Raw genomic sequence first — 26,130 nt, 5'->3', positions numbered from 1 at the left:
TCTAGTGGGAAGTTACAGAATAGATGAAGCTGGACTCTACAGAGGTGCACGGTGAAAGGCCATAGTTGTGAGTGATGTTGGGAAATCTGATTAGATAGTGCAGTGGAAAAAAGCTTTACCATGTGGGTGGTCAAACACAGGACCAGCCAAAAAGATTGTAGAAATATCTATTGTTAAAGATATTCAAAATTAGACTGAATTTTATGCTGAGGAACCTGATCTAACTTAGGATTTGGCCCTGCTTTCAGCAGGAGAGTGGACTAGAGGCCTCCAGAGGTTCCTTCTGACCTAAATTGCTTGTAACATTCGCTTGACCCTGGAAGAGCGTATTTTCTCTAACAGGGGGCATTTGATACCGCATTAAGATAAAGGCTGATGCTCCAAGACTGTTGTGGAAGATGTCCTCTGTTGATTGAAACAGCTTTGTGGGCAGCTGAGTTACCTTGAGGGGAAATTTTCACATCTCCCAGCGTACCTGAGACTCAGTTTCCAGTACTGGGATGGATTTAAAGCTTGGGCAACACTGTTTTGTGAGCACTGTTTCTATGTCACTACTTTAAATTGCCATTGCACGTGGTGGGGGAATACTGTTCTAGAGCCAGGATTTGATGTTTGTCTTGTGACCATTTGGCATGACTGTTCCCATTGCTTAAGCAGTTATCTCTGCCAAAAGGACCTCTGGCTTCAATTGCATTTGCCTGGGAGGAGGCATCAGTTCAATTCATCCCAGTCTTACTGGGAGAGCTGCAATGTCCTTTTGTGGCTGCAAAGATTCAGTTATCTTTGGAAACAAAGTGTGTATGAATGTGCTGTGTCTTCAGGTCAGTCCCCTGTGTTTCTGTTCCTCCAAGTAGCCTTGAAATCATTGGTTTCCATTAACTTTAACAGAAATCTCAGAGGTGTTTGTTTGTTTTTTTAAAGGAAGCTTCATATAAGTTATGCGACAGCAAGTGACTGCAGAAGAGGTGGCATCCAGTCTCACTTGAAGGCTGGCGGTGGACTTCTGTGGGGAGTTCATCTGAACTTAAGGAGAAGTTCAGGCTGGAGCTCTGGGTGCTGAATGTACAGGGAGCATGGATCCAGGGGACCAGAGGAGTTAACGTGGAAAATCAGGCTTCAGTAACTGAGTGCTTGGGGAGTTTTTGGTTTGGGTTGTTTTCATCCTTTCAGAGGTTGGTTTTATTTCAGAAAGAACCATTTAATCATAGAAACATGAAAGAAGCAAGGGTTAGAAAGGGTATGTTTTCCTCCTTAGGCAGTGTTTCCTAAAGCAGGTCGTGACCCTCTTATGCAGGAATTTTGCAGCTGCTATCCTAAGGGTTGGAACTGTATCTGAGAGCCTACAGAGGGAAAGCAGGGGGTATTAGACAGATCCTAATACCCACTTGGGGGTCTCTTTCCTCCCCCCCAGCCCTCAACAAAATGATCTCCTGCTTTTCAGGAATAAAGCAGCAAGCATTTGGCTGTGCCCAGTTTTCATTGTTTTGCTAAGCTGTTATGCTGGAAGAGATTAACTAGGGAGTGAATTTTCTCCAAAAGCTGATCTTGAGGGAGGTGGAGGGAAGAGCCGCAGCACTGACCTTGATCAAAGTGTCTTGAGGTGGGGAGCAAGCATGAGCTGAGCACAGGAACATTAACCAGGTGCTGCCCACAGTGTTGCAGTTGAGCAGTGTGTGGGACTGCAGTTGGCTCTGATCGCAGCAGATCTGTGTCTGCTGGGAGAGTTGGTTTAAGTTGTGCTACCATAGCACAAGCTACCCTTGTGTTTTTCTGCTCGTTGAACGTGCTTCATGGCAGCTAGGGAAATCACTTCTCTCCCCACCTTTCCCCATGTATTTTTTACCCGCTCCTAAACTTTAAAAAAGTTCCTTGCTAGGCTTTTTCTTTTTCTCTCCATTGGTGTCGTCACCTCTATCTATGCTTGTTTTCACTTAGCAATGCATTAAGCATCCTTGCTGCAGCTTCTATCCTTTTCCTTCTCTTGCCACCTTGGAATTCCATAAACCAATTGTATGGCTGCAAAGCCTGAAGTGGCCGTGTTGCTATGTTTTCTGTGCTCTTCAAAGAAGCATGGAAACCCGTCTTTGTTTGGTCCCAGAAGCACGGCACGCTGCTGCTACCAAAGAGCAGCTTGCTTGTGGCACATCGTGCTGCAGCTTGGCTTAATCCTTGCTTGATACGCTTTTGAGATTTCATTGTTTCTCTATAATTAAGTGCTACAGAGGAGCTGAAAGAAATGACGAATTAGTGGGAGAGGGGGGAGTGGGGAGAGCAGGTGGTGATCGAACTGAAGAGAGCTGCCAGAAAAGTAGGAGCAGCAGGGAATTAAACGGGAGGAGTCTCGAGTTCGGATGATTCCCTGCCATGTGCCCAGAAGGATTTAGCTTGGGATTTCATTACTGTTCAAATAATGCCATACACTGATAACCGATCAGGTCCCTGTAGGCTGGGGCATTGTCCAAACACTTAGTGAGAAGCAGTTTTTGCCCTGAAGTCCTAGCAAGCATCGATCGGACAGGCTTGAGAACTGGGAAGGAGCTGTAGCATGCATCGTCCTGCTTTTAATTAGTCTGCATCTATTGTTTCTGGCAGTAACATCTTAAAACAAAAAAAACCCATAAAGCCATTCTTTGTGTAGTCACTTCTATAAAACTCTGGACTTCACTGTCATCTTGTGAAAGATTTGGTCTACAGTAGTGTTATCGTATCATGTCTGGACTGTAAGAACCATCTCTGACAGTCATGCTTACACCAGCTGGGTTTAACTGGCACAGAAATCCTGGTGTGTCATGTTGTGGGGGGAACCAGATACATGCTGAAACTACTGAGTGTCTGAGATATCCAGTCTTTGAGCACAGATGCTCTTATGTTGATAAAGATCATGCAGGTAGCTTTGGAGATGAAAATATGCACCACAAAACTAAATGAAGAGTGAAAAGGACAAAACAGTCCTCTGAGGTGCACAGGGATATATCCTTACAGCATCTGGCTTGTTTTTTCAGTCTCCTTCCATTACTGTGCACCAAGACATCTGAAGAAAGAAATCACAGTAGTGGTGCTTTGAACGTGTCAGCAGCAACATTTCTCCCAGGTTCTAACTCTTTCCAAAGGAATGATGTAGGCACAAGTGTTTGTTTTTGTTTTTTTTTTTTTTTGTTGTTCTGACTTCCAAAAGGCTGTTGCTGTAGGGGGAGACCAGCAGTGCTAGGAAATGCAAACTCACTTCTGCCTTTCGTCACTACTTCTGTATGCTCTGCTGCCTTTATCTTGAGTCACTTTGTGTGTTTTCACTTTTTTTTTCCCCCCAAAGAAGCAGCAGAAAAATTGGGAGAATCAGGTACTGGGTGGAGAGGAGCAGGTCAGCGCAACGCAGGATTCCCAGTGGGTGGGAATATCTCTGTGCTGGGGCTGCTGCTTTTGTGTTGGAGTCCTGTACCTGCTACCTGCTGGGCAAAGTGATCACAGGGAGTGTATGTGGAGGCTTGTTTTTGGGATGTTTGTCCCGTGCTTAATGTTGTGTATTTCAGCCCTGCTTCTGGCAGTCTAGCTGAACTTGGCTGTCAAAACCTCCTCCCCTTGCTTTTTCTGAGTGCTTTTTGTTAAATGCCTGCCTAGACTATTCCATCATCTCATCCTTTGCTCAAGACTGTGCTTATGGCACTCAAACTTTGTTTTCAAAGTCCCTTGTAAATATTCTTGCCCCTATTGCTATCCTTTTCTTCTACCCAAGCTTCTCCTGGTAGCTTTGTTTTGCCCTGTGCTATGAATAGTCTCTGAAAATTAATATGCGTGCAAGTAATAAATGGCCTCACTCTTGACATTCTTAAAAACCCATTTACTTCATGAAATAGTACAGCTTTCGCAACCTTGCTGTTTTGTGCTCTGCACGTAGCTGACTTCTGCCATTAAAATGTAAACTCTTTAAGTGCAGGGAATCAACTGGCAAGCCGATGCTATTGTCCGGGGTACACTTGCAATACCATATAAAGTGAAGTGAAATTCCTGTAGCTCCACTGTAGCAGGTACTGGTTGAAAGTTAGAGAAGCAGAGTCCCACAGTTCAGGGCTTTGTAATTTACTTCAGTGTGACTCTGGATGGAGGTTTTTCCTGTATCTTTCAGGGCTGGATTTCAAGCTCTTTCCCTGACCTGGCACTTTATTCGAGTCTGACTGTTACTTGGTGCAACTTGCTGCAAGAAGACTATGGATGGTGCTTGTAGGGAGCTTCAGTAGCCTTTGTTTGAAGATGAAATTGAAAGCTTTTGCCCCCACTTTATCTGAATGTACTAGAAAAAAATAGTTTGCAAAAATGTGCTTGACCTCTATTGCAGAATCTGCAAGTAGTTTTTATAGGGTTGAGAATAGGAGAATCTGGTAAAATAGGAGTGTTACTCCAAAATGCAGAATAGCTGTTCTCGTCTCCTTCATCAGCCCAAACGGGCTCAAGAGTTATGCCTGAGATAATGAACAAAATAGCTGTGGTTTATTTTTAATAGCCTTTTTTTAGGTATTGGCAATAAGAAGTTCTTGAGCTATTTTCCACCTATCCCGCCCCCTTTTTTATTAATTTGAATTTATTCCTTTCTAGTGAAGTGTGTAAATGCGGGGAACCAAGATGAAGGTAGAAGGTGAAGCAACAAGGTGTCCTATTGATGAGATGTGAATGTTGCAACTATTTCTGGAGGCCAACAAATGCAGGCTTAACACCAACTAGATTTTAAGTCTCACTGTTGCAAACCTCTTTTGATATCAAAGGATATGATATTTCTGAGCACTTTAAATCCAGAACTCTCATCCCTACTTCTAGCAGTTTGAACAACTGTACATTAAAATGTGATATTTTTGCCCTATTGGAATTTAAATGTTCTCTGGCTGTGGTTTTCAACCCAGACACTGAGGCAGTGTGCTACTATGTGAGAACTGGAGCTGAACAGGCTTGAATGAAGCCTACCTCGTGTCTTTGCATAAAATGAGGAGAGAGGAGAACAGCAATTAGTACATAAAAATATTTGAAAAATCTCATTAGTGTTGGTAGCAAAGAGCGTGGCTTGTTTCGACACTTTGGGTGAACACATCAGGTTAAAAGTCTGTGTGACCTCAGTGGCCTTTCTTTTAAAAAGCACATGAGAAGAATCACTCCTCTGTTATAAGTAAGCTGGAATCTGGAGGGTTTTTTTGTCTGCAGAGCTGTAATGATCCCTGCAAGGGATCATAAAGATCCACTTGTTTTCGTTGGTTAGCCCAGCACTTCAGTGTTGCAGCTGAGCTGACCTGCTGAGTTGCACAGACCTGGAGTGGAGAGTGCGTGTGGGGTTGCCTTCACTGGGTTTTCACCTGGCTCTGCTGTCTTTACTAACTGGCACTTGTAATTTTGTTGTCTGCCCTCCCTTCCTTTCTGTTGAAGTCCTGTAAGATGATGCTAACTGTCTGTCTTTTTCATCCACAGGGAGTGGAGCAACTGCAGTGGTGCAGGCAGCCTTCTGCACTCCAAAGAAGGAGAAGGTGGCAATTAAACGGATCAATCTTGAGAAGTGTCAGACGAGCATGGATGAACTCCTGGTATGCAATCAAAATTGTCTGGAGAGTTGTATTTCAGTTAGCATAATCTCTGTGTTTGCTAAGTGCCTTAAACAACCTTTCTTTCAAGGCCCAGTTGGATGGGGCTTTGAGCAACCTGGTCTAGTGGAAGGTGTCCCTGCCCATGGCAGGTGGGGTTGGGACTAGATGATCTTTAAGGTCCCTTCCAACCCAAACCATTCTACGTTTCTGTGATTTCTTGAGGTGGGGTGAGCGTGAGGAGACTTGACTGATTTCACTAGAGGCACTTCAGTTGTCCTGGCTGTGGGACACAGTACTTAAAATGTTAAGAAGATCAACTGTTGGAGAACTTCAGACTATTTGTTTAGAGCTAAGCACTTTGTATAATCCCTTTGTTTTGAACAGAGTTAATGTGGGTAGAGCTGAGCTTCACACTTGCACAAGAGCTCTGCAGTTTGAGGGGGATCCAGAGCTACATGCTTCCAGAACCTTTGAAATTCAAGGGAATGGTTTCTTTACCTTTCCTACAGTTCTTTACATTTTTTTTTTCCCTTCACCTGTAAAGAGAAAAACTGGATGAATTAGCTCTTGTTACTAATCTCTTTCTGGCAGGGGTTGAGGAAAGGCAGGGAGATGAGGCCTTGTACCACCTTTCCTTTTAAAGCAACTCTCTAGGATTTTTTTTTTTTAATCCTACCTGTCTGACTTTCCACTTGCATCTTGACAGCTTCTGTAGTGTTACCTCAGGCACTTGTTTTGGTGATTGCAATTAAAAAGTAGAACAGAGACAGAATTCAGGAGTCCTGGCTAGCTCTACGCTTGTACAATCCTCAGCAAGTCACTTGAAGCACAGTTCCAGTTTCCATCTAGTGACTAATGCTATTTTTTCATTATAGGTATCTGCAAATCTGCTCTTGTAAAGAGGAAAGGCTCTATCCAAGCTGTCACATTTTAGTGTGCCTGTGAAGGGTTGTGTGTAGGACTCTTACGATGACCTGCGTTCAGATCCTCTTATGGCTCATGCTAGTGTGGGAGTTTGAGATCTCTTCCCTCTTCACAGTTGGTCTTTTTGTCCTGATACCAAGCCTTGGTATTCTTTTCAAGTCTTTTATGTGGTTTGTCCGTACTGTTCTGCCTCAGCTGTATTCCAAACTGTATTGTTGTGACGTAGTAATTGAGATTGTTAGTCTTTGAGTAACTGCCAATTTCAGCTAAAAGGGTTAGGTTCAGAAAGATATGCTGCGGAGACTTGGCATGTAATTTTAGATAAGTACTTCTAATTGCGTATTTTAAATCTCTGGCTGACCCGTTCCTGACAATGATTTTTCTTGTTATGGGTAGGACTGCAATGAATTGCTGTTGTCAGCTCTCTTAAGCTTCCAGTTTTGTGACCAGATCTAGTGTGGGTCCTTGTGCAGGCTTGTGTATGGAACTAGATATTCTTGAACTTAAAATCACGGAGAGGTGGAGGGGGGAAGAGGATGGTTCTCAGCTGTAGTAGCTTCCTGGGGCAGTGGTTGCCAAGGTAGATGTGTTGGGTGAAAAAGTGTTTTTCCTGGGTTTGTTCTGAATTTTTCAGTTTATTGGATGTTGTTTCCCAGTGAGAGCGCCAAAAGGATGGAAACTGCAGATTTCCCTGCTCTCTGCTCTTACCTTCCCTACTTTATATCTTGTCTCCATATTTGCTGCTTCCCCAGAGTAAATATTTACAAGGCTGAAAAGCTTGAGGTCTCCCTTCATGGCAGTTTCCCCAATCAGTTTAATTACCTTTTTTGAGCAACTACTTGTTATTGCAGGATCAGGGTTTTTTTTTCTTCCAAAAAACATAAATGTAAGTCCCTGCAGATACGGTGGTTTTAAGAAGCAAGTGCAAAGAGAAATACGATGAGTTCATGCTGGGGTATGTTATGCCCCTTCCTTGCTTTCTCCTCTTCCCCAATGCAGTTAAAAGCATGAACTTGGGCTTTTATTAGATCCATTATCCTTCTATTGCGCTGAAGGTATCTGAGCACAATAGTCAGCTTATGGTAAACTTTGATGTACTGCCTGGGGTCAAGACAATGCTCTTGTGTTACAGCACTGCCCAGTCATCAGGCAATGGGATAGAAAAGGGAAAATTGTGCTTAAACTCTTTTTTAAACTTTTTTTTTTTATACAGTGCTTCAGACCCATAGACTTCTCTGTTGAAGCAAACTTGTTTATTCCCAGAATCTGCCTACTAAAGAGGGTAAAACAGCGTGATGGGAGAGGGTAGGGAGATCGGCAAACAGTTCTGCCATCAGTAAGGATGACTTGTTTCTTCTATGACTCTTTCAGTGTCCATGCCACTTAATGGCTGGCGCTTGTATTTCTTGGGATGAAGAAGAGGAGGAAGGTTAGTTTGGAATGGGGTTTGGAAATGTGCAGTAAGTGGCTCTACTGCTAGCTGAATGATTGAGTGGCCTTGAGCTTCCTTTGAGCTTCTATAGGAGCAGGTGCTGTCATGACCCAGACTGGACAGACCAGGGAGTCCTGTTTAATTCGAAATTCCCTCGGGCTAAATTAAGGTGAAACAACACCAAAAGATCAGTTACAAGATTTTATTCATGACAAAAGCAAACTGAACTGGGGAGGCGTGGTAGTAGGTGGCAGGGTTTCTCACAACAGGAATTGGCATAGGACTACTTCTGTAAACCATGTAACCATATACATCAATTCAGGGAATAAGGAGATCCCTCCCGTTGAGTCATGAGGTTCAGAGCAGACCCCCTTGCTTTCCAGACTCCTCCTCAGAGAAGGGTCTAGGGGCGGCTGGATCTGCTCTTAGTCTCAGACTTGGTCAACGGTTTATATCGTGAAATGGATGAGCTGTGGGGATTGTGGAAAAGGAAAAGGAAAGAGAGAAGAAGAAAGAGAGAGAAAAAGGAAGAGAGAAAGATTTCACCAGTCCTGGGTCCGGGGTTGGTTCGGTCAGCCGAGGGGTCCAGTCCCAGTGGGCTTGCGTGCCCGGGGCTTCAGTTTGTGTCCTTTTATCATCCTTGCCCCTCTGGGCGGGCACCCGAACTCGTCAGGTTAATGAGCAGTTTGTGAGCCTTTGGGCTTGGGGGTCGTTTGTGGAGTAACTTCTCCTTCCCTGCAGCCACGGCCATTGTTTGATCTTTGTATCAGAACAGCTTATCAGAACAGGGAGCTGCGCACCCTCCAGCACGCCCTCCTCCTCCTGTTGCTGATGTGTGAGCTGATGGGCTTTTCACCTTGGTTCCTTGCTGTGCAGGGTTTGTCTTTAAGCAGAACTTGCCCCACCACAATGTTTGAGACATTAACTCTTTCAGTCTCTCACAGGTGCCCAGAGGCCGGGGAATCTGGGACCACCTCTTAGCTTGTGGAGGTGCCATGCTTAGGGTGATTAAGTGGTATATTGATCTTGATCCTTGTATCTCAACATACACTTGAGCCGTGTGGGTGGTCAGGGATAACCTGCATGCTTTGCAAACACTGCATGACATTCTAGGTTAATGCAATGGATTAATTTATTGCTGCTACAGGGTACAGAAACATAGGAAGGACCGATTTTGTTGCTTCGTGAGCAAACCAAGTCCAAGGGCATTCAGCTCTTCAGCAGAAGTGCTAATTGCTGTAAAGAACATAGGCAGGAGTAATGCAATGCAGAGGCGTGGCTCTTTCTAGCCCAGCTGCTAAATTCGGTGATGTTAGTGAGAAATTTATTTCACTGCTTGATTTTTATATTTTTCCCTGAACATTTTTTGAATGCTCCCAGATCTTTCCTAGACTGCATGTGGGGAAGCTGGAAGGGAAGTACAACATAGCTTATAATGATTCTTACTCACTGGTGTGACTGGGAGTGGAGTGTAAGGAGAGGTGGTCAAATACAGTGTTGTGTACAATTGGTCTTGGACTGTTTGATTTGTTACTGAAGTTGCACTTCTTACTTGTATTGCAACCCACAGTAAACAAACTTATGCAGCATTTGGTGTTTGTTTGAAAACAGTCTGCTCATGTGGTGTTTCACAGCTGTACACTGTTCACTGCTGTGTTTTGCTCTTACCTCTCTTTTTCTTTGTGGGATGCTGGTTGTGTTGCTGCTGTTGCTGATCTTTGAAACACAGTGGTGTAACATCTGTGTCAAAATAACCACGCTTCAAGCTTTTTTCAAGTGTTTTCTTGTTTTAAAGAGCTATTGGTCTAAAACGCTTTGAATGTCCCTTCTGTCCAGCAAACTCTGCTTCATTTTCATGCAATTAAAGCTGAGTTAGCTTTCTTTCATCACATGGGTTTTTTTTCCTCCATGCTTTGAGTAGCAGATGATGTGGGTTGTCAGCTTAGCAGTTAGGAGGAATGTTGAATGGCAGAGATGGGAACATAAACTATGGGGTATTTCACATTGGGCTTTCCCAGCTGGGGGGGAACTGCTGCCGGTTTAGTTCCTAGGGTGATTCAACAGGAGATGGGTTCAGGAAGGAGCATGGGAGGTGTGGCGTTGCTGCTCCTAGGAAGATACTCCAAACTCTTCCTAGTCCAGAGACTGATAGGACTGGACCTGACAGGTCTACACATGAGGAGTGAAGTGAAGGTACTACTCTTCCACTGCTATGGTCAGAGAGCAGTTAAGGAAGCCAAGGGAACAAGTTTAATTGCAATAAAAAGAAATATTGTTTTGAATTTCACGGGATTAACCTGGGGAGCTTGCTGCCAATAATATGGACATCAAACATTGCATGAGATTAAATAAATCAACCTATAGCTGAGAAGGTTAAATTAGATAGGATTTAAAAAAAGGTTTATGAACTTCCCTGGTTTAAAGCATAAGCCAACTGTTAACTGCCCTAGCTTAGTCAGAAGTCTTCCCTCTGGGCAGATAATTGTGTAACTGCTTGTTATAGGGTTTTACACCTTCTTTTGAAGACTTGGACAGGATATTGAACTGGCTTTGATCTGTCAGAGTAGTTCCTACAAGTGGATTAAGCAGACTGTAAGGTTGTTGGGAACAAAGCAGCAGGCTGCTATAGAAGTAGTACAGACATTTCATCCATGCCTGTCATTTTATGGGAACTGCCATTATAAATCCATTTCCAGTCTTGAGGACCTTCACACTTGCTCCAGGGGAAAAAGTCCGTAAGTGTCAATGCCAGAGAGTCCAATGTATAATGTGTGGCTTCTGCATGGTTATTTGATATGCCATGTAAAGTGTTTTCTTGCATGATGGGATTGCAGCTTTACAGAAGACTTAAACCTAAGCTGTGTATGGCTTGATTGTACTGTTTCTCAAAGCAGCAACAACAGAAATCTTAATTACTGTGCTGGTTGAAGGTGGGGATTTTTTTGGAGGGTAAAGTTAAGTATGAACATTAAGGTAAAGGTGGGTGAAATCCTGAACATAGAATGTCTTTCTTCACTTGGAGTGGATGAGTTATGAGATGGTGCATGTAAATAATTTTACAGAGTTTGCAACTGACTGTGTGTACTAATCACAAATTTGAAGCATTGTCAAAACTGTAAACACTGGGTATTGATCTGAACAACTATAAGGGCCAGTGATATGTTAGTTGGCTAAGCGGGTAAAGCTGGCTTTGCTTGTGTCTGAGATGAGTCAGTCACTTGCCCCGTCACTTTGTGGCTAAAACCAATAAAAAATGGGCACCTATGCATTGCTACACCATGGCAGTTTGAAACATCTGCTTCCTTCAGTACCTTGTCACTAATACTGCAGACTTTGAAAGAGGGGATGACCACTGAACGATGCTGAAGAATAGCCATTGAAATGGGCAACTGCTGAGTGACTTGCCACGAGGGTGGTTTGTTCCCATCACTGAAGATTAATTTATGGATGAAAACTTTATATCCCTTTCAGAATTGTGTCTTTTCCACTGTTGCTCTGGGTTGGCTAATCTAACGCCTTTTTAATTCTGGCAGTCTATCTCCTGTAGCCACATTTTGAGGTAAGGAGTTGAACTGGATAATCTAGACATGGAATTTGGATCAGAATGTCTGATTTTGAGCTCTGTGCTTTTCCCCATCTCCTTCAAAAAATGCCTCTCAAGTTGATTGTAGTAGGGGAACATGGGTGCTTTTTCTGCTGATGTTTAGAAAGGCTAATGAATTAATATTCTCAGTTTTACAGCCTTTTAGTTAAACCCTTAGAATTTCACTTGGAGCAAAATCTGAAGTTATGGCTGCCTGTAGGAACAGAGCTCTAAATCCTACTTTAAAAGGATGAAGAAGAGTTTTAATGCCTTATACCTCGAGATTTCAGCTACGAGTTAAGTTCTTTGCCAGCCATAGTTGGAGCATTGGTGTATTCAAGGGGGAGATCACATCTGACCTGCTTTTATTTTCCCCCAGGCATGCTTTCCCTCCCCAGTTCTCTTACGGTCATGATTGTCTTCAAATAGGGTAGCCAAGTTGACAGCTTTCTGGATTCCTCTGAACTTGCAGGTAGCCACATAAAAGCAGACTGCTGCTGTGTTGTATCTCTTGAGTTCACGTCAACATGTAGGAAGTAAAACTAAATAAAGCATGATTTTCATCCTTGTATTTGAGAGCAAGTGTCTTTGAAACATGCCTCAGGGGCAGATAAACATGAAGAGTAGAAGGTGATGATGTGAACAGAAAATACCAGTAAGAAAGTTCAGCCAGTCACTTAAACGCAGCCTTGCCTGCTTTGTATCTCTGCTCCTATTAACTCAACTTCAGTTGTATGTCAGCGGGCAAATAAATGCACTTCCAAAATAGCAGATCTCCAGAAGTATGTCTGACTTACAGGAGACTAATAGGTTTCTTATGATTCTAAATTATACTTCACAGCAGTTTTATTAGTGTTTCAGAAGCCTTGAAATGCTTCTTTTATTGCCTGAAGAAGTACTGAAAGCATTCATCAGAACCCTTAATGGAAGACATGGAGGCCTTTATAGCTAATCCCAGTCTATTTGCTTTTGGTATTTGACAGTGCAGATATTTTTAATATCTAGCCCAGGGTGAGCATGTAACCATCTCCAAACCATTGCCTTTGTCTAGACATGTTTTTATCAGTAATTCATTCTCCATAGCTGAGCAGAAGGCAGTGTAATTTATGGATCCTGAAATGGGGAATTGGCAGTAAGGCTCATAACTGAGGCCATCTAGTGTGAGGGGTGTTGGTGTGTAAGCAACTGGATGGAAAAGCTGTCTACCATCTACTGGATCTGTGGATAGTTTGAGGGCTCTTTATCAAGAAACCGATGACTGTTGGCAGAGCAGGAATAAAGCAACATTTCCAGCTTAAAACCTGTATATAGCAGCCCAAATAAATTCTGATGATAGCCTGACATTATTACAGAGGTGTAGAAATTGTTGAGATTTTTATTAGGAGTCTTCCAGTGTGGTCTTGATGCTAGTCAAAATGAGGGGAGCACAGATGTAACTTGGTTATTTCTTCTTTGTGTAATTTGGGGATAGCAGTCTTGTTAGGGAGGAGGTAGGGAGAGGAAATCTTTGCCTGCTATGACTTTGTCATGTTTGAAGAGCAGCCAACTCCCTGAAAAACTTTGGAAATAGTATTAAAGCTGTGCTTACTACACACAGAAGGGCTGTTGCTGCATTTTATCCCTTCCTGCTCCCTTTTTCTGTAAGTGTGCTTTTGAGCAGAGCTCCCTGGTGATCCTTGACTGGGATTCCTGCCTTAACTATAGCTCTTCAGACCTTGCATTTGTACTGCTGTAGCACAGACTGTTGTATGTATGACAGAATTGGCTTGGTTTCAATTATGCGAGGAAGCATTTTAACCACAAAGCCCACTGTGATTTGCCACGATCAGTTAAAACAATTGTATGTGTTGAGCTTCCAGGATGTTGGTACCCTCTATGGGGGTGAAGAGGAATGAAGCTTTGATGTAGCCTGGTGTGAGATTAGCCTAGAAAACTATTGAAAATGGGGTGGGGGTCTGTGGGTGAGAGGGGAAAGTCTGCCTGACTGCTGCTCTTTCTTACTGGTAATAATGTAAAAACACTGGAATTGTGATGCAATTAATTATTCAGAGCTGTGCTACACTGTGTGAGAAATGGTTTAATCTGCCTGTGTTACACATCCACTAGCTGATGGAGGTGTTTAATTGCATAGATCAAGTTTGTGATTATTTATTTTCCCTCTTTGTGCACCAAAGCATATGATGGACTTGAGCTTTTTTTTTTTTTTTTTTTTAAACTGTGCTTGGCAGCTGGGGGAGCAGACTATGGTAATGAATGAGAGAGGAAGTTCTTGGAAAACAATAAAATACTAACTAAGCATCACAGAAAGCCTGCAAAATGCTGTAGTACAGAGCTGCTCGAATGGCAAAGATCTGATCCAGGTCTACGCTCTTAACTAAAGTTGGTCCAGACTTTGTCTCACTGACTCCTGAATTCCGGTGGGATACACTAATATATATAAAATATGCAATGTTTGTGTATATTTCTTGTACTACTCTCTTGATCTCCCGGGGAGCTGGTTCAAAATATTGTGAGTGGTCCAGCTAAGAAAAGATAAAAACAGCTCTTCTAGATCATTTCTGAGTGGTGGGTTTGGGGCAGGTCTGGCTGATGGGATGATTAACCCGTCGGTGTCCTGCTTGCTTCTTTCAACTCTGGTGCCACTTATGCATGTGTGGTTTGTTTTTTTTTTTTTTTAATTGTCAGAGAAAAGTTAGGCACCTGGATTTGCTTGCATGTTTAAAAGGGAAAAAAAAATCTTTAAAATTAATTTAAAACTTTAGGCTGAATGCGAATTTCAGGCTCAGGGACCAAGATTGTGTCAGGCTTATGGATCCTTTAACTAGGGACTCAGTCCAGTGCTCTGAGCAAGTCCAAAATGATCCTAGGGTAAGCGCATGAGTTCAAAACTCTGAGCCTAATGAGTTTTGAAAGGTTGTGTGAACCAAAAGTGTTGTTGTTTACAGACAGCAGCCCAGAGCTTCCCAACCAGCTGGGTTTTGTGCAAGGAGTATGACAGGGCACAAACCAATCACTGAGTCTGACCTGTGTTATCCATGGCCCCACTTCTCATCCATCCCCTGTTATAGAAGTTTGAAGCAGGGAAGTAAAAAGAACGTCTTTGTTGCCAGCTTTGTCTGTCGAGGTTTCTTCACAATGCAGGAAAACCCCTAACTAGAAGGCATTAGAAAACTCCAAAGGTGCTGATTTATTTCCTTTTAGAAAAATAGCTTGATACAAGTGAGTGCTTGCAAGGAAGGGAGCTGGAGCTGTCAGCATGCAAAGGATATTGTTTCAGGCTGTATTTATTTTCACGGAGTGGTTTTTAGTCAGCGAGTATGCTACACTGAGGTGAATAGCCTACTCCCTACTCTTCAAATATCCGTTCCTGTTTGGAAGGGCTCTTCTTTAATCTGCTTATTGGAGTTTCCTGGAAAGTTGGTGCTTCTGGGGAAAGCAGAAAGAGGAACTAATTGTGTTTGATTCCTCAAATGTACCTACTCCCTGAAAAGCAGTATTAAAGTGGATAATTCAACATTAGCATGTTTCTTTGTAGCTGTGATTCCCAGCTAAACCCTTGCCGAGGGGGAAGCAATGTGCCTTTACACTATACTTAGTCACAAGCAGAGCTTTGCATATGAGCAGGAGAAGTATATGCTGTATCTGTGGGGTGTCCTAGACATGGGTGAATCCTTCTCAGAGCTTTCTGTCATACTTTGGTACCAGGGAGGTCTTGTGCTTAGAGGGAGGAAAGGATCAGGGTGTGAAGGGCCCTTGCTCTCCTCCTTCCCTGTGTGTTTGGGATTATGGCGCTTGGCTGAGTCTGTGTCATGGGAAGGGGGCTAACAGTGAAAAGTGGCATCCATGTGTGCAGTGAAGGAATGCCTTAGTTGAGAGCAGAAGTTCAGGATATCAGGGGATGAGTGTCTGGTGTGGGTGATGCTGGAGGGTACAACTTGACAGGTTGGGGGGCTTGGCTGAAGCTACCAGCTTGGCTGACACACAGAGACCCAGCTGGGTGTAGTGCAGGGTGCCAGGCTTGCGCTTAATAGATGGCTTTTGTCTATGGACAGTCAAGGAACTGCGAGGCTTTCTGTCCAAACTGGTGATTTGTGCTTGCATAATGAAAAATCAGTCAATGCTTTCTGTGGTGTTGTTCTGCCCATAACTTGGAAAACCTCAACCCTTAACCCATAACCAAATCTAAGAATAAGCACAGTCAAAACTCAAACAATTTAACATCTGAGCATATTTCATATTGTATGCCATCTGTAGTAGCTAACAACTTTCTAATCTTGAACTGATTTCTCTTTTCCAGTATGACAAAAGATATAGCTGTCCTTTGTGCCTTCAACCTGATTGAGCTAAGCCATCTGCTTTCCTGCTGGGAAGAAACATTAGGAACAAGAGGCCTCTTTTTTTCCCAGAGGCAAATATTTCCCTTTCTCATCCAAATGATAGACTTCAACAGATTAAGCATCTGTTGTGTAATGTCTCACTGAAAGGAGTCATCATGAACTTCTTAGGTAACAAACTGGTGTGAATTTTTGGGAATATTCTGCTGTAGCTCCATGCAGGTGTTTTGGTTACGACCACTTTGTTGCCCTTGCCAAGGGGTTTTTGGTCAACTTTTTCTTTCTTCTAGACAGATGGGAAGAGTACCCTAAAATACCTTTGGGCCCTAGTACAATGCAGGCTGAGTGTTAAGAATATTTCTGGATTTTCTACGTATAGGTTCTAGGTATAATTTTTCTTTGTACCTTCTTTGAACGCTGTATCTTGAGGAAGATGACTTCTGTGCCCAAGGAATAGTAATGACTGGGTCCAACTGCTAATGCTTTATTTGTCTCTACAGAAAGAAATTCAAGCCATGAGTCAGTGCCATCACCCCAACATTGTATCTTACTACACATCGTTCGTGGTGAAAGATGAGCTTTGGCTGGTGATGAAGTTACTTAGTGGAGGTGAGTGATCGAATTTCTTTACCCTAGAAGACAATGTAAAATGCTGTCTTCCTGTAATACCCTTTCCCTTGTTTACCTCCTAAGCTTCCCACTTGTGAATTAAGGCATTTCATAGAATTGTTGGAAAAGACCTTTAAGATCATCAAGTCCAGCTGTTAACCTAGTACTGCCAAGTCCACCACTAAACCACGTCCCTAAGCGCCACATCTACATGTCTTCTAAATACCTCCAGGGATGGTGACTCTACCACTTCCCTGGGCAGCCTGTTCCAATGCTTGACAATCTTTTCTGTGAAGAAATTTTTCTAATATTCAATCCAAACCTCCCCTGGCGCAACTTAAGGCCATCTTCTCTTGTCCTATCGCTTGTTATTTGGGAGAAGAGACTGACCCCCACCTCACTACACCCTCCTTTCAGGTAGTTCTAGAGAGCGATAAGGTCTCCCCTCAGCCTCCTTTTCTCCAGGCTGAACAACCCCAGTTCCCTCAGCCGCTCCTCACAAGACTTGTGCTCTAGACTCTTCCCCAGCTTTGTTGCCCTTCTCTGGACACGCTCCAGCTCTTCAATGTCTTTCCTGTAGCGAGGGGCCCAAAACTGAACACAGTACTCGAGGTGCGGCCTCACCAGTGCCGAATACAGGGGGACAACCACTTCCCTAGTCCTTCTGGCCACACCATTTCTGATACAAGCCAGGATGCCGTTGGCCGCCTTGGCCACCTGGGCACACTGCTGGTCATGTTCAGCTCCCTGTCGACCAATACCCCCAGGTTCTTTTCTTCCAGGCAGCTTTCCAGCCGCTCTTCCCCAAGCCCATAGCGCTGCATGGGGTTGTTGTGACCCAAGTGCAGGACCTGGTACTTGGCCTTGTTGAACCTCATACAGTTGGCCTCAGCCCATCGATCCAGCCTGTCCAGATCCCTCTGTAGAGCCTTCCTACCCTCGAGCAGATCAAGACTTCTGCCCAGCTTTGTGTCATTGGGAGACTTACTGAGGGTGTGCTCAGTCCCCTTGTCCAGATCATTGATAAAGATACTGAGCCCTGGGGAACACCACTTGTGACTGGCTGTCAGCTGGATTTAACTCCATTCACTGCAGCTCTTTGGGCCTGGCCATCCAGCCAGTTTTTTACCCAGTGAAGAGTACACCCATCCACACCTCGAGCAGCCAGTTTCTCCAGGAGAATGCTGCAGGAAATGGTGACAAAAGCTTTACTAAAGTCTAGGTAGACAACATCCACAGCCTTTCCCTCATCCATTAAGTGGGTCATCTTGTCACAGAAGGAGATCAGGTTAGTCAAGCAGGACCTGCCTTTCATAAACCCATGCTGACTGGGCCTGGTCACTTGGTTGTCCTGAATGTCCCATGTGATGGTCTCAAGATGGTCTGCTCCATAACCTTCCCTGGCACCAAGGTCAGACTGACAGGCATGTAGTTCCCTGGATCCTCCTTCTAGCCCTTCTTGCAGACGGGTGTCACATCTGCTAACTTCCAGTCAACTGGGACCTCCCCAGTTAGCCAGGACTGCTGATAAATCATGGAAAGAGGGTGGCTAGGTGAGCACTTCTGCCAGCTCCCTTAGTACCCTTGGGTGGATCCCATCTGGCCCCATGGACTTGTGTGTGTCAAAGTGGTGTAGCAGGTTGTAACCATTTCCCGTTGGATTATGGGGGCTTCTTTCTGTTCCCTGTCTTCCAGCTCAGGGAGATGGGTAAATATTAATAAAATGTTTCAAATAAATATTTGAATACAAATATTTAACTTCAACCCATTCAGCTCAGAAATAGCTTCTCATGTTATGTACATTAGTAGTATCACCTAACTACATGTTGGTGCTAGCTTTTTTCCCCCTCCTATTTTGTATATTTGACAGTATTTCGTAGAGTTATTTTGTATTTTTTTGCTGAATGACTCACTTGAATATTTGAAAAACTGGAGTGTATGACTTCAGACATTGACTAGAGAAACTTCAGTGCAGGTGTAGTAGTTGAAACCATCCTAAGCTTCTAGAAAATAAATCTCACTATCATCTTCTCAAATGATGGATCTGAAACAGTGCTTCTCAGGTCATGTTAGCAAAAGTTTCTTCATCTTGCTCTGTAAGCCTAGGATACGCTTTTGAACTAGAGAAGTGTGCAACTAACTCCACTGAGCCCAACCATTTCCATTAGCTTTATTGTGAGAATTGCAACTCCTCTTGCAAGGCTGGTTCCTTGACCTTTTTCTCACTTCCAGCTTGGAGGCCTGCATGGTGCTGATGGTTTGTTGGTAAGCAGCCATTCTATTGATTTTAACTTATTTACATGTTGGCTGCCCTTATGAGGAACTTTAAATCACCTGTATTTTGGGCAGAGCTACTCCTATAATGTCAGTATATGGCCTTAAAAAGGGAGGAGAACATCAGTGTGGGTGCAGCTTGATTTGTATAGTGTCAATCCTCAGAGCTTGGATTACTTTGCACACTTGTTCTAGTTGACAAAATAACTGGGAATACTTGGGGCAATTCCAAATTACTGCCTAGTTAACACAGAGCTAGGGAAACTTCCCCTTTCTGGATTTATTCTCTGACACTGGAGAAACACTTTTTTTTTTTTTTGAGAGAGAGAGAGTTTGAAAACTTATCAGTAATGCTTTATTTGATGTCATAATATTTTCCAGGATCCCTGCTTGAGTTACAGTCGAGACAAGAAATGGAATTAAGTTCTGGATGATAACACAGAGGACTGTTGCTAAATCTTAGGCCTGTCTTTAGGAAGACTTGATTTTCCTGGCACCCTAGTGAAAACGAATTGAAAGCTGAAAAAAACCAAACCCTTTTTTCTTGCTTTTTAAAAAAACCTTCTTGGATTCTCTGTTCTTGGCTTAATACTGAGGACTGTAAAATGCCAGAAGATGATGTGGAAAAATCTGGCTAAACCTGTTGGCTTTTTCCACAAGAGCTTGACAATGACCGTAAAACATGTGTCTTTGAAATTCTTCAGAGAATTTTAGCAGTTCTCTTGGGGACAATGAAATTTCATGCCAGCTTAAGTCTGTCTTAAAGGTTTTTTAATGTCTCATGTGCTCATGTGTCATTAAGCAATAGCCTCTCTCTTCTTGGAGGGATATATAACAGGTCATTAAAGATACAATGGCTGTTTGTGTGTAGAAAAGAATCCCTTGCCAGCTTAGTGCAAGTAGTTTTGCTGTGTGTATAAAAAGTGTATCTATGGGAAGGTTTCCACAACATGAGGAAATAGCATTTCAGGGGTGCAGGAGAGGCAGCAGCAATGTTCTTCGCCTTTTTCAGGAGAGTACACAACCTCTTTGAAGAAAATGCACAGCTGCCTTAGCTAGTATTTTCACAGTGGTTTTCTGTCAGAACCAAGTCAGGATTAGGCTCATCCTTGAGCCTCCAAATGTTGTTTCTGTTTGTCCTCATTTTTGTGTTGTTTTTTTGTATGTACACTGGGAAAAAAATCAAACTATGGACCATCTTTTCATTATCAATGTACCATAAATGTAAAGACCACACTGGAATATTTCTGGAAAAATAATCATTGTTTCAGAACCAGCCTCTTGGTGATGTGAATGATGACCTGCTTTTCATTTAATATTCACTCTGAATGGGCTTCTATGTTATACAGACTGATAATTGACCCTTGTGCAGCTCTGGCATGAAGTAGGGTACTTTCAGTAAAGTAGTGCTATGAAATCTCACTGCTGCTTACTCTGTTGTATATGCTGAAGACTAGGGTCATACAATAAAAGATGGACTAGTAGCAGTGTAACCCCACCTGCCCCCCCCTAACATTTCTGTGAGCCAGTGTTAAATTTTCTCACTTAAAGTGAATCATTTGGGGTCTGGGGGAATTGCTAAAATAGACGGAAGGACTTTGAGAATGACCTGTCACTACTTTTTATGCAGGAGGATACCTTGAGAGGTATTTTTGAGCTGTTTTCACTTTATACTTTTTTCATGGCTATGCTTCAGAAATCTCATTTTAGATTTCATAGGCAAATTCTACAAGACAATCTTGAAGATGGGTGAAGAAACTTGTCTATTGGAGCTTTCTGACTGAAGAGCTTTTTCATTCATTTTTAATGAGGCTATTTCCAGTTGTTTTTAGGCTGAGTGATTTATGTAACAAGAGACACTTTTAAAACTGCTTCTCATTTCTTTCAGCTTACTTATCAGTAATAAAGTGGCTAGTTTTGTGGCCATCTGTCATCCAGTGGGAAAAATAATGATCTGAGTTTCTCAACAGGAAAAACCTTTGAGCTGTTTTTATAAACCGGAAAGGAAAAAAAATTAACAGGCTGCAGCCTAGCTCTTCCATTCCATCTAACTATTCAGGGAGCATGGACTGAGACTTGTATATCCCAGTAAGCACATATGAAAACTTTTTTGATGTCCATTTGCATGTTGATTGTGGCTCTTGTACTTGAGAATTTCTTCTGGGTAAAAGTTCAGGATCTTTCTGCTTCTCTTCCATCAGTGTCAGTCTATGCTGGCATGTGTTTTCAGGCTGAAACTAGTTTTAATTTCAGCCTACTTAACACTGACCTTGTTACTTTGATAAACAGCCCACAAGACAGACTGGTCTGTAATGCAAGCCTTTTTGTTGTTGTTGTTGTTGTTATTGTTGTAAGTGCAATTTAATCTATTTTCTGTTTGCAGTCATTTTGTTGAAATCTTAACCTAGTCATATAGGCAAGTATTTTAGAAATGTCTCTAAGGGAAAATACTCTAAATCCATGAAGCGTTATTGTCTGATAACAGTGCCTTGCTCCTCTGAGCAGCCAGCTAGTACGCTCAAAGGTAGCTTACTTGCCTGACCGGCATTGTTGTTGAAACTGAACTATTTGTCTCTGCTTTGCAAGTACTGTCTTGGTGGAAGATAACTGTTTTCCACCTTTGAAAGCCGTCAGCAGCAAGGAGGTAATGTACTGGTGAGCTGTTGGGGAGTAACACATAAAATGCTAATCTGCATCAGAGCCAAGTCAGACAGGCTGGTTGAAGTCACTGCCGAAAGCAGTTTGAACTGGCAGATTTGACACTGAAGCAGATGTAGAGCGTAGTTGTTGCTGATGGCAGAAATGTGGCTGTGATGATGTCCAGCTGGTAGTGATGAGAGGTGCTGGTGTGTCCAGTTACTCTGGCACCCTCATTCAGATCTGGTGATGTGTCTGAGTCAGGTTTGTGAAGTATCTGCTGTTTCTGTTCCCTTTGGTAGAAATTTGAGACCCTTTCCTCCAATAACGAAACCGCTTTGTAGGGATCTAAGCTTAACAATGTCAACTTGGCACCCCAGCCTTTTGGTCCAGTGTTACTCCAAACTAAACTCCCAATGGCTATTTCTAGACAACTGCTGACCTGCTCTTTGTCCTGCTGGCATTTCCTTGTCGTGAATTTTACTCATGCCTTTTTAAAGCCATCTGAAGCCCAGTCCCACTTTCTAACTCCTGTGGCTTTTTAGTAGGAAGAGGAGCAGCTGTCCTTTTGTTCTTGTGCTTTTTTTGCTTGTGACCTGTTTGCTCCTCTAAATTCTCACTGGTTTTAACAAGAGCTCTCATTTCACAGGTGACCCAAGGCCGTGGCTAACTCTAGAAAACAGTTGCTTGTATGAAACAGCTGTCTGTGGTGGCTTGCTACACCACACAACAATTTTTACTGTCCTAGCCTACAGCAGTTGAGACCTCCAAAATATTTTTAAACTCTGTAAATCTTTTAAATATTGAAACATTTCCAGATAGGGCTCTTGGATCTTCTGCCTTCTCGAAGACTCCTAATTAAATCTAAGGAGATTACTGTATTGAAATAGTTAAACCTTTTACTTTCCAAAATTTTTTCAGGTTATGTAATCAAGCTCTTTACTTCAACCTTTGATCTTGATTATCTGATGAAGTGCTTGGCCAGCAGTTCAGTCAGACCAAAAGGGAGGTGTGGCAAGTCTTAGGTCTCCACCAGGGAGATAGGACATCTTGTTCTACTTCCACCATGTTAATCTGTGATCTGGCCACTCCTAATTCAGCAATGAGTTATGATCAAAGCGTAAGCCACAGGTTCATAGAAATCCTCGTGTTTATGTTGAATTATTTTTTAGGAGAACACTATGCTATTTGAGTACATCTGGAGTGGTTTTAATTTTATTTGTAGAGACACAATTTCAAACAGTTAAAGATGGGCTAAGTCAGAAGCAGGAGATGCTAGGGACTGTACATGATTGCAGAATGCGGAGTGTGTAGATACATTGCAACTCCCAGCTATAATAGGAAAAGCATGGAAAAAATAGTTTGTCTTCAGATTTTCTCCTATAAATGTCTCAGTCTCAACTGCAATAAGCTGTTTTGCCCCCTTTATTGTATCATCTTTCTTCCTGCCTTTATCTTGTCATATTTCTTATGCATCCATGCAAGCCCTCTAGAGGGAAGGAGGCAAGAAACGGAAGTTTCCTTAACTCTCCCTCTGTACTGAGGTGGTTTATCCAGGGTTAAGAAACTTTAAAAGCAGAAACCCCAGCAATCTGCTTAGATGTCTTTTCCTCTGTTTTGTATAACTTGTTCTTTCCTTTACTTCAGTGCTCTTTTGCTGTATCTGTATTCCTCAGCCCCAGAAGTACTGAATCCAAGCAGCTGTTCCTTCTTTTGCGTTTTCTTCCTCTGTTTGTCAGAGGCTGACAAGATGCAGATTTAATTCTTGGCTCTGATGGCAAATCAGGCTCACCGAACTGCTGGCTTCTGCTGAAATCTCTTAAAAGAAGCAGCAATGAATCCTGCCAACTCCCAGTTCTCAAAGATGCAGCATGTTCAGCATCAGTGTCCATCAGGTTTGGGGCAGATCTTGATTCTCACAAAATTGTGTAGTGATCCCCAGTACTGTTTTCCAGCCTATTTATGCCAGGCCTCTAAATGGCAAATCAATGTGGGTACTGTTACCTGCTTTTTTTGTTGGAAATTTAGAGTATTAAACTTTCTTGTTCTGCTTGCCAGAGAAATTTAAAGGAGGAGTTTTCTTTGCATTTAACTTATCCTGTATCTTTGTCCTGTCACTTAGGTTATAGTATAACATGAAAGATGCGGTTCCCACAGCAACTAGCTCTGCTGTACATTTCTTTTGCCTCTGGGGGCATGTAAAATTCCAGCCATAATAGCCCTGCATTTATCTGTGATCTTGTTCTAAACAAGCTTTCCTTTTTGCTTGGGTTTTCATACCCTTCTCCATGTCAGCCCCATGCTCTGAAGCATTAAGCAGCATGGCTGATGACTGTCACGTGGATACTTTCTTCCTCTCCTGAGGAGGAACATCAGAAGCAGGCTTCCTAAATGCCATTACATGTGCTTGTTGATGTAGGTGAGGTCAAAGAAACGAGCTCTGGATTTGGAACAGGAAGCATCGATGTTTGCAGTGGCTTGCTGTTGAAACTGAATCAGTGGAACAATTAGGACTTCTTGCCCCGAGGGTGTGATTACACAAAAATTTTCTCCAGCAGCAAAGCTGGTTTAAGAAGTTGCTGGCTGCTTGGTCTCCACCCTGCCTGGAAAACTGGATTACCAATTACTGCAGTGATCTCATTTACAGTGTGGCTTCGTAAGCAGATGCATTGGCACAGCAGGGAGGTGGTGAACCATGGAACTCCTTTTAATCTCATTTGCTGTTGAAGAAAACACTGGAGTAGCTCATAGTACAGGGTTTTGAAGGAGACAGTTTTACTGGGTACATGTGTGGAGTGCAAGACAGGACTATATTTACTAGGTTTCAAGACAGTCCATTGCAAATGGTCTGCCTGATGTCAATATACAAACCCTGAATATCCCGTTCTTACAAATTCAGAATATTGGCCTGCCCGTAGGTTTCTTGTGTCTTCATTGCTCAGATACTGCCATCGTGGGTGGAAATCAACTACTTGCTTCTGGAAAGTTGGAACTGGCTTCTGTGGATTGAGTCAGGCCTAATCGGATATTCTCTAGCCATGTAAAAATGGGAAAGGGGAACTGTGGGGCTTCCTGCTCTTCACTGCTGGGGTGCAGTGGAAGGAGCAATGGGATGTCTGTTCCATTTGTGAAGCCAGACAGACATCAGTCTGTTGGCTGCAGAACTGGTGTGAGCAGTAAGGACTCGAGAAAAAGTTGCTCGCTGCATGTTTGTCTTTGACCTGCAGTAGTTACAGGCTGGGTTTTATCAGGTGACGGTAAGTCTATGTACAGCTAGATCCTGGTGATTTCTGCTGTCACGAGGAGCTATTACATTAGCAGCTTTCAGAGCAGTCTAGGAAGCTGGTGAGTTTGAGCAGAAAACCACTTCCAATTGCTGAACAGTTGGAACTGAGAGATTGTGCTTTACTAAGTAGATGTAATACAGTTTGTGATTGGTGTCAGAATATACTGAGACACTTTAATTAATGATGAATGATAAATAATGCTAAATGCTTTATCAGATTGCATAATATCTTGTAGGCTTCCTGTTGGTGTGCTGTACAGTGTATATTTGATGGGCAGGAATTTGTTTATAGCCACATTTTTTCCGCATCAATCTCTAAATGTCCTCTCCTTTCTTTTGTCTTCTGTTTGGCTTTGAGATCAGTTGCTCATGACCAGACTTCTTTAAACATCCTTATTAATGACAGCATTATTTATATTTACATTTAGGCTCCAGTTATGACTCTTCTCTCTGTCTTGTCTTTTCCTGATATGCTTCCCCTTCTGGGCTTAGAAGAGCTTTGCAGTCAGCCTCAGCCAAACTTAATTTCTTTTTCTCTCTCACTTAGGCAGACCCTCCTGTTCTGTGTATCTGTAGCTTCTACTCATGCATTTCTAATGAGAAAAATCAGGAGGGAACTGTTGTAATCAAACCTAGTGCCATATATAATACACACCAGAGTACTTCACAGCGTTACCTAAAATGGAAGTTGTATTCTAGGGAGGAGTCAAATGTTTTTTTTAAAAATTTTTTTTAAAGACATTGTAATGGATTTTTTTTTCCTCTTGAAAATCTTGTAACTGTTCTCTAATATGGAGTTGGGTGCCTTATTTTCAGTGTGAACCTCATCTTCTGGCCACTAGATTATGGAAGACTTTTTGTCTTACACAATGAGATTGAACAGTTTGCACATGGAGCACAAATCCATATCATATCGAAACTGCATTTAAGCAGAGATCTAACTATGTTCAGATGTACTCTCACTTCCACAGTTATTCTTAAACTGGTTTGGAAGCTGGCTCAGAAACTGACTGTATCTGGAATCATAATGTTTTGAAACAGTATGATCAGTCTGTAAAGCACATGCTCTTGTGTAGATGGGATCTTGGTTCCAGTTCAGCTGAATTCGTTTCCAGTTAATTTCTAGCAGTTAATGTATTGCTGGGTCAGGAACAGGCCACTTTGTGCAGAATGGTCGTTTTTCCCCTTAGGCAAAGGATAGGGCTCTGATCTGCTAATCTATTATTTGAGTGTAACACAGTTGTTGTAAGTGAGAAAATTTTTCTACATCCTAAGGCAGTAGAGGTCTTACCCTAGTAAGTGTGTCACATGCTTAACTGAGAACCTTGGGAACAACTCTGCATTGAATTTATCAGGCTGATGCTGAAATCCAATCTCTATCTTCTAGCAGAAAGTGTTTTCCTCAATAGCTAAATTCCCGTGACTTCTGCTTTCAAAGTAGCTTTGTGCTTAGCTGTGGGTTTCTCTTTGGGGGTCTGGGTATTGGATCTGGG

At 42.7% G+C, this 26,130-nt stretch overlaps 1 protein-coding gene across 2 annotated transcripts in view; it reads left to right on the top strand.

The window, feature by feature from the left end:
* Positions 1 to 26,130, top strand: part of OXSR1 (oxidative stress responsive kinase 1) — a 93,140-nt gene that overhangs the window by 13,629 nt on the left and 53,381 nt on the right. For both annotated transcript variants that reach the window (XM_052807666.1, XM_052807655.1), the window contains exons 2-3: positions 5,446 to 5,558; positions 16,332 to 16,440. In XM_052807666.1, coding sequence (XP_052663626.1) covers positions 5,446 to 5,558; positions 16,332 to 16,440 — 222 coding nt within the window. The remainder of the gene's footprint in view (positions 1 to 5,445; positions 5,559 to 16,331; positions 16,441 to 26,130) is intronic.

The sequence above is a fragment of the Harpia harpyja genome, chromosome 1, assembly GCF_026419915.1.
Source record: "Harpia harpyja isolate bHarHar1 chromosome 1, bHarHar1 primary haplotype, whole genome shotgun sequence".
NCBI lineage: Eukaryota > Metazoa > Chordata > Aves > Accipitriformes > Accipitridae > Harpia > Harpia harpyja.
The sequence above is the reverse complement of the archived record's forward strand: the minus strand, read 5'-3'. Positions and strand labels throughout refer to the sequence as shown.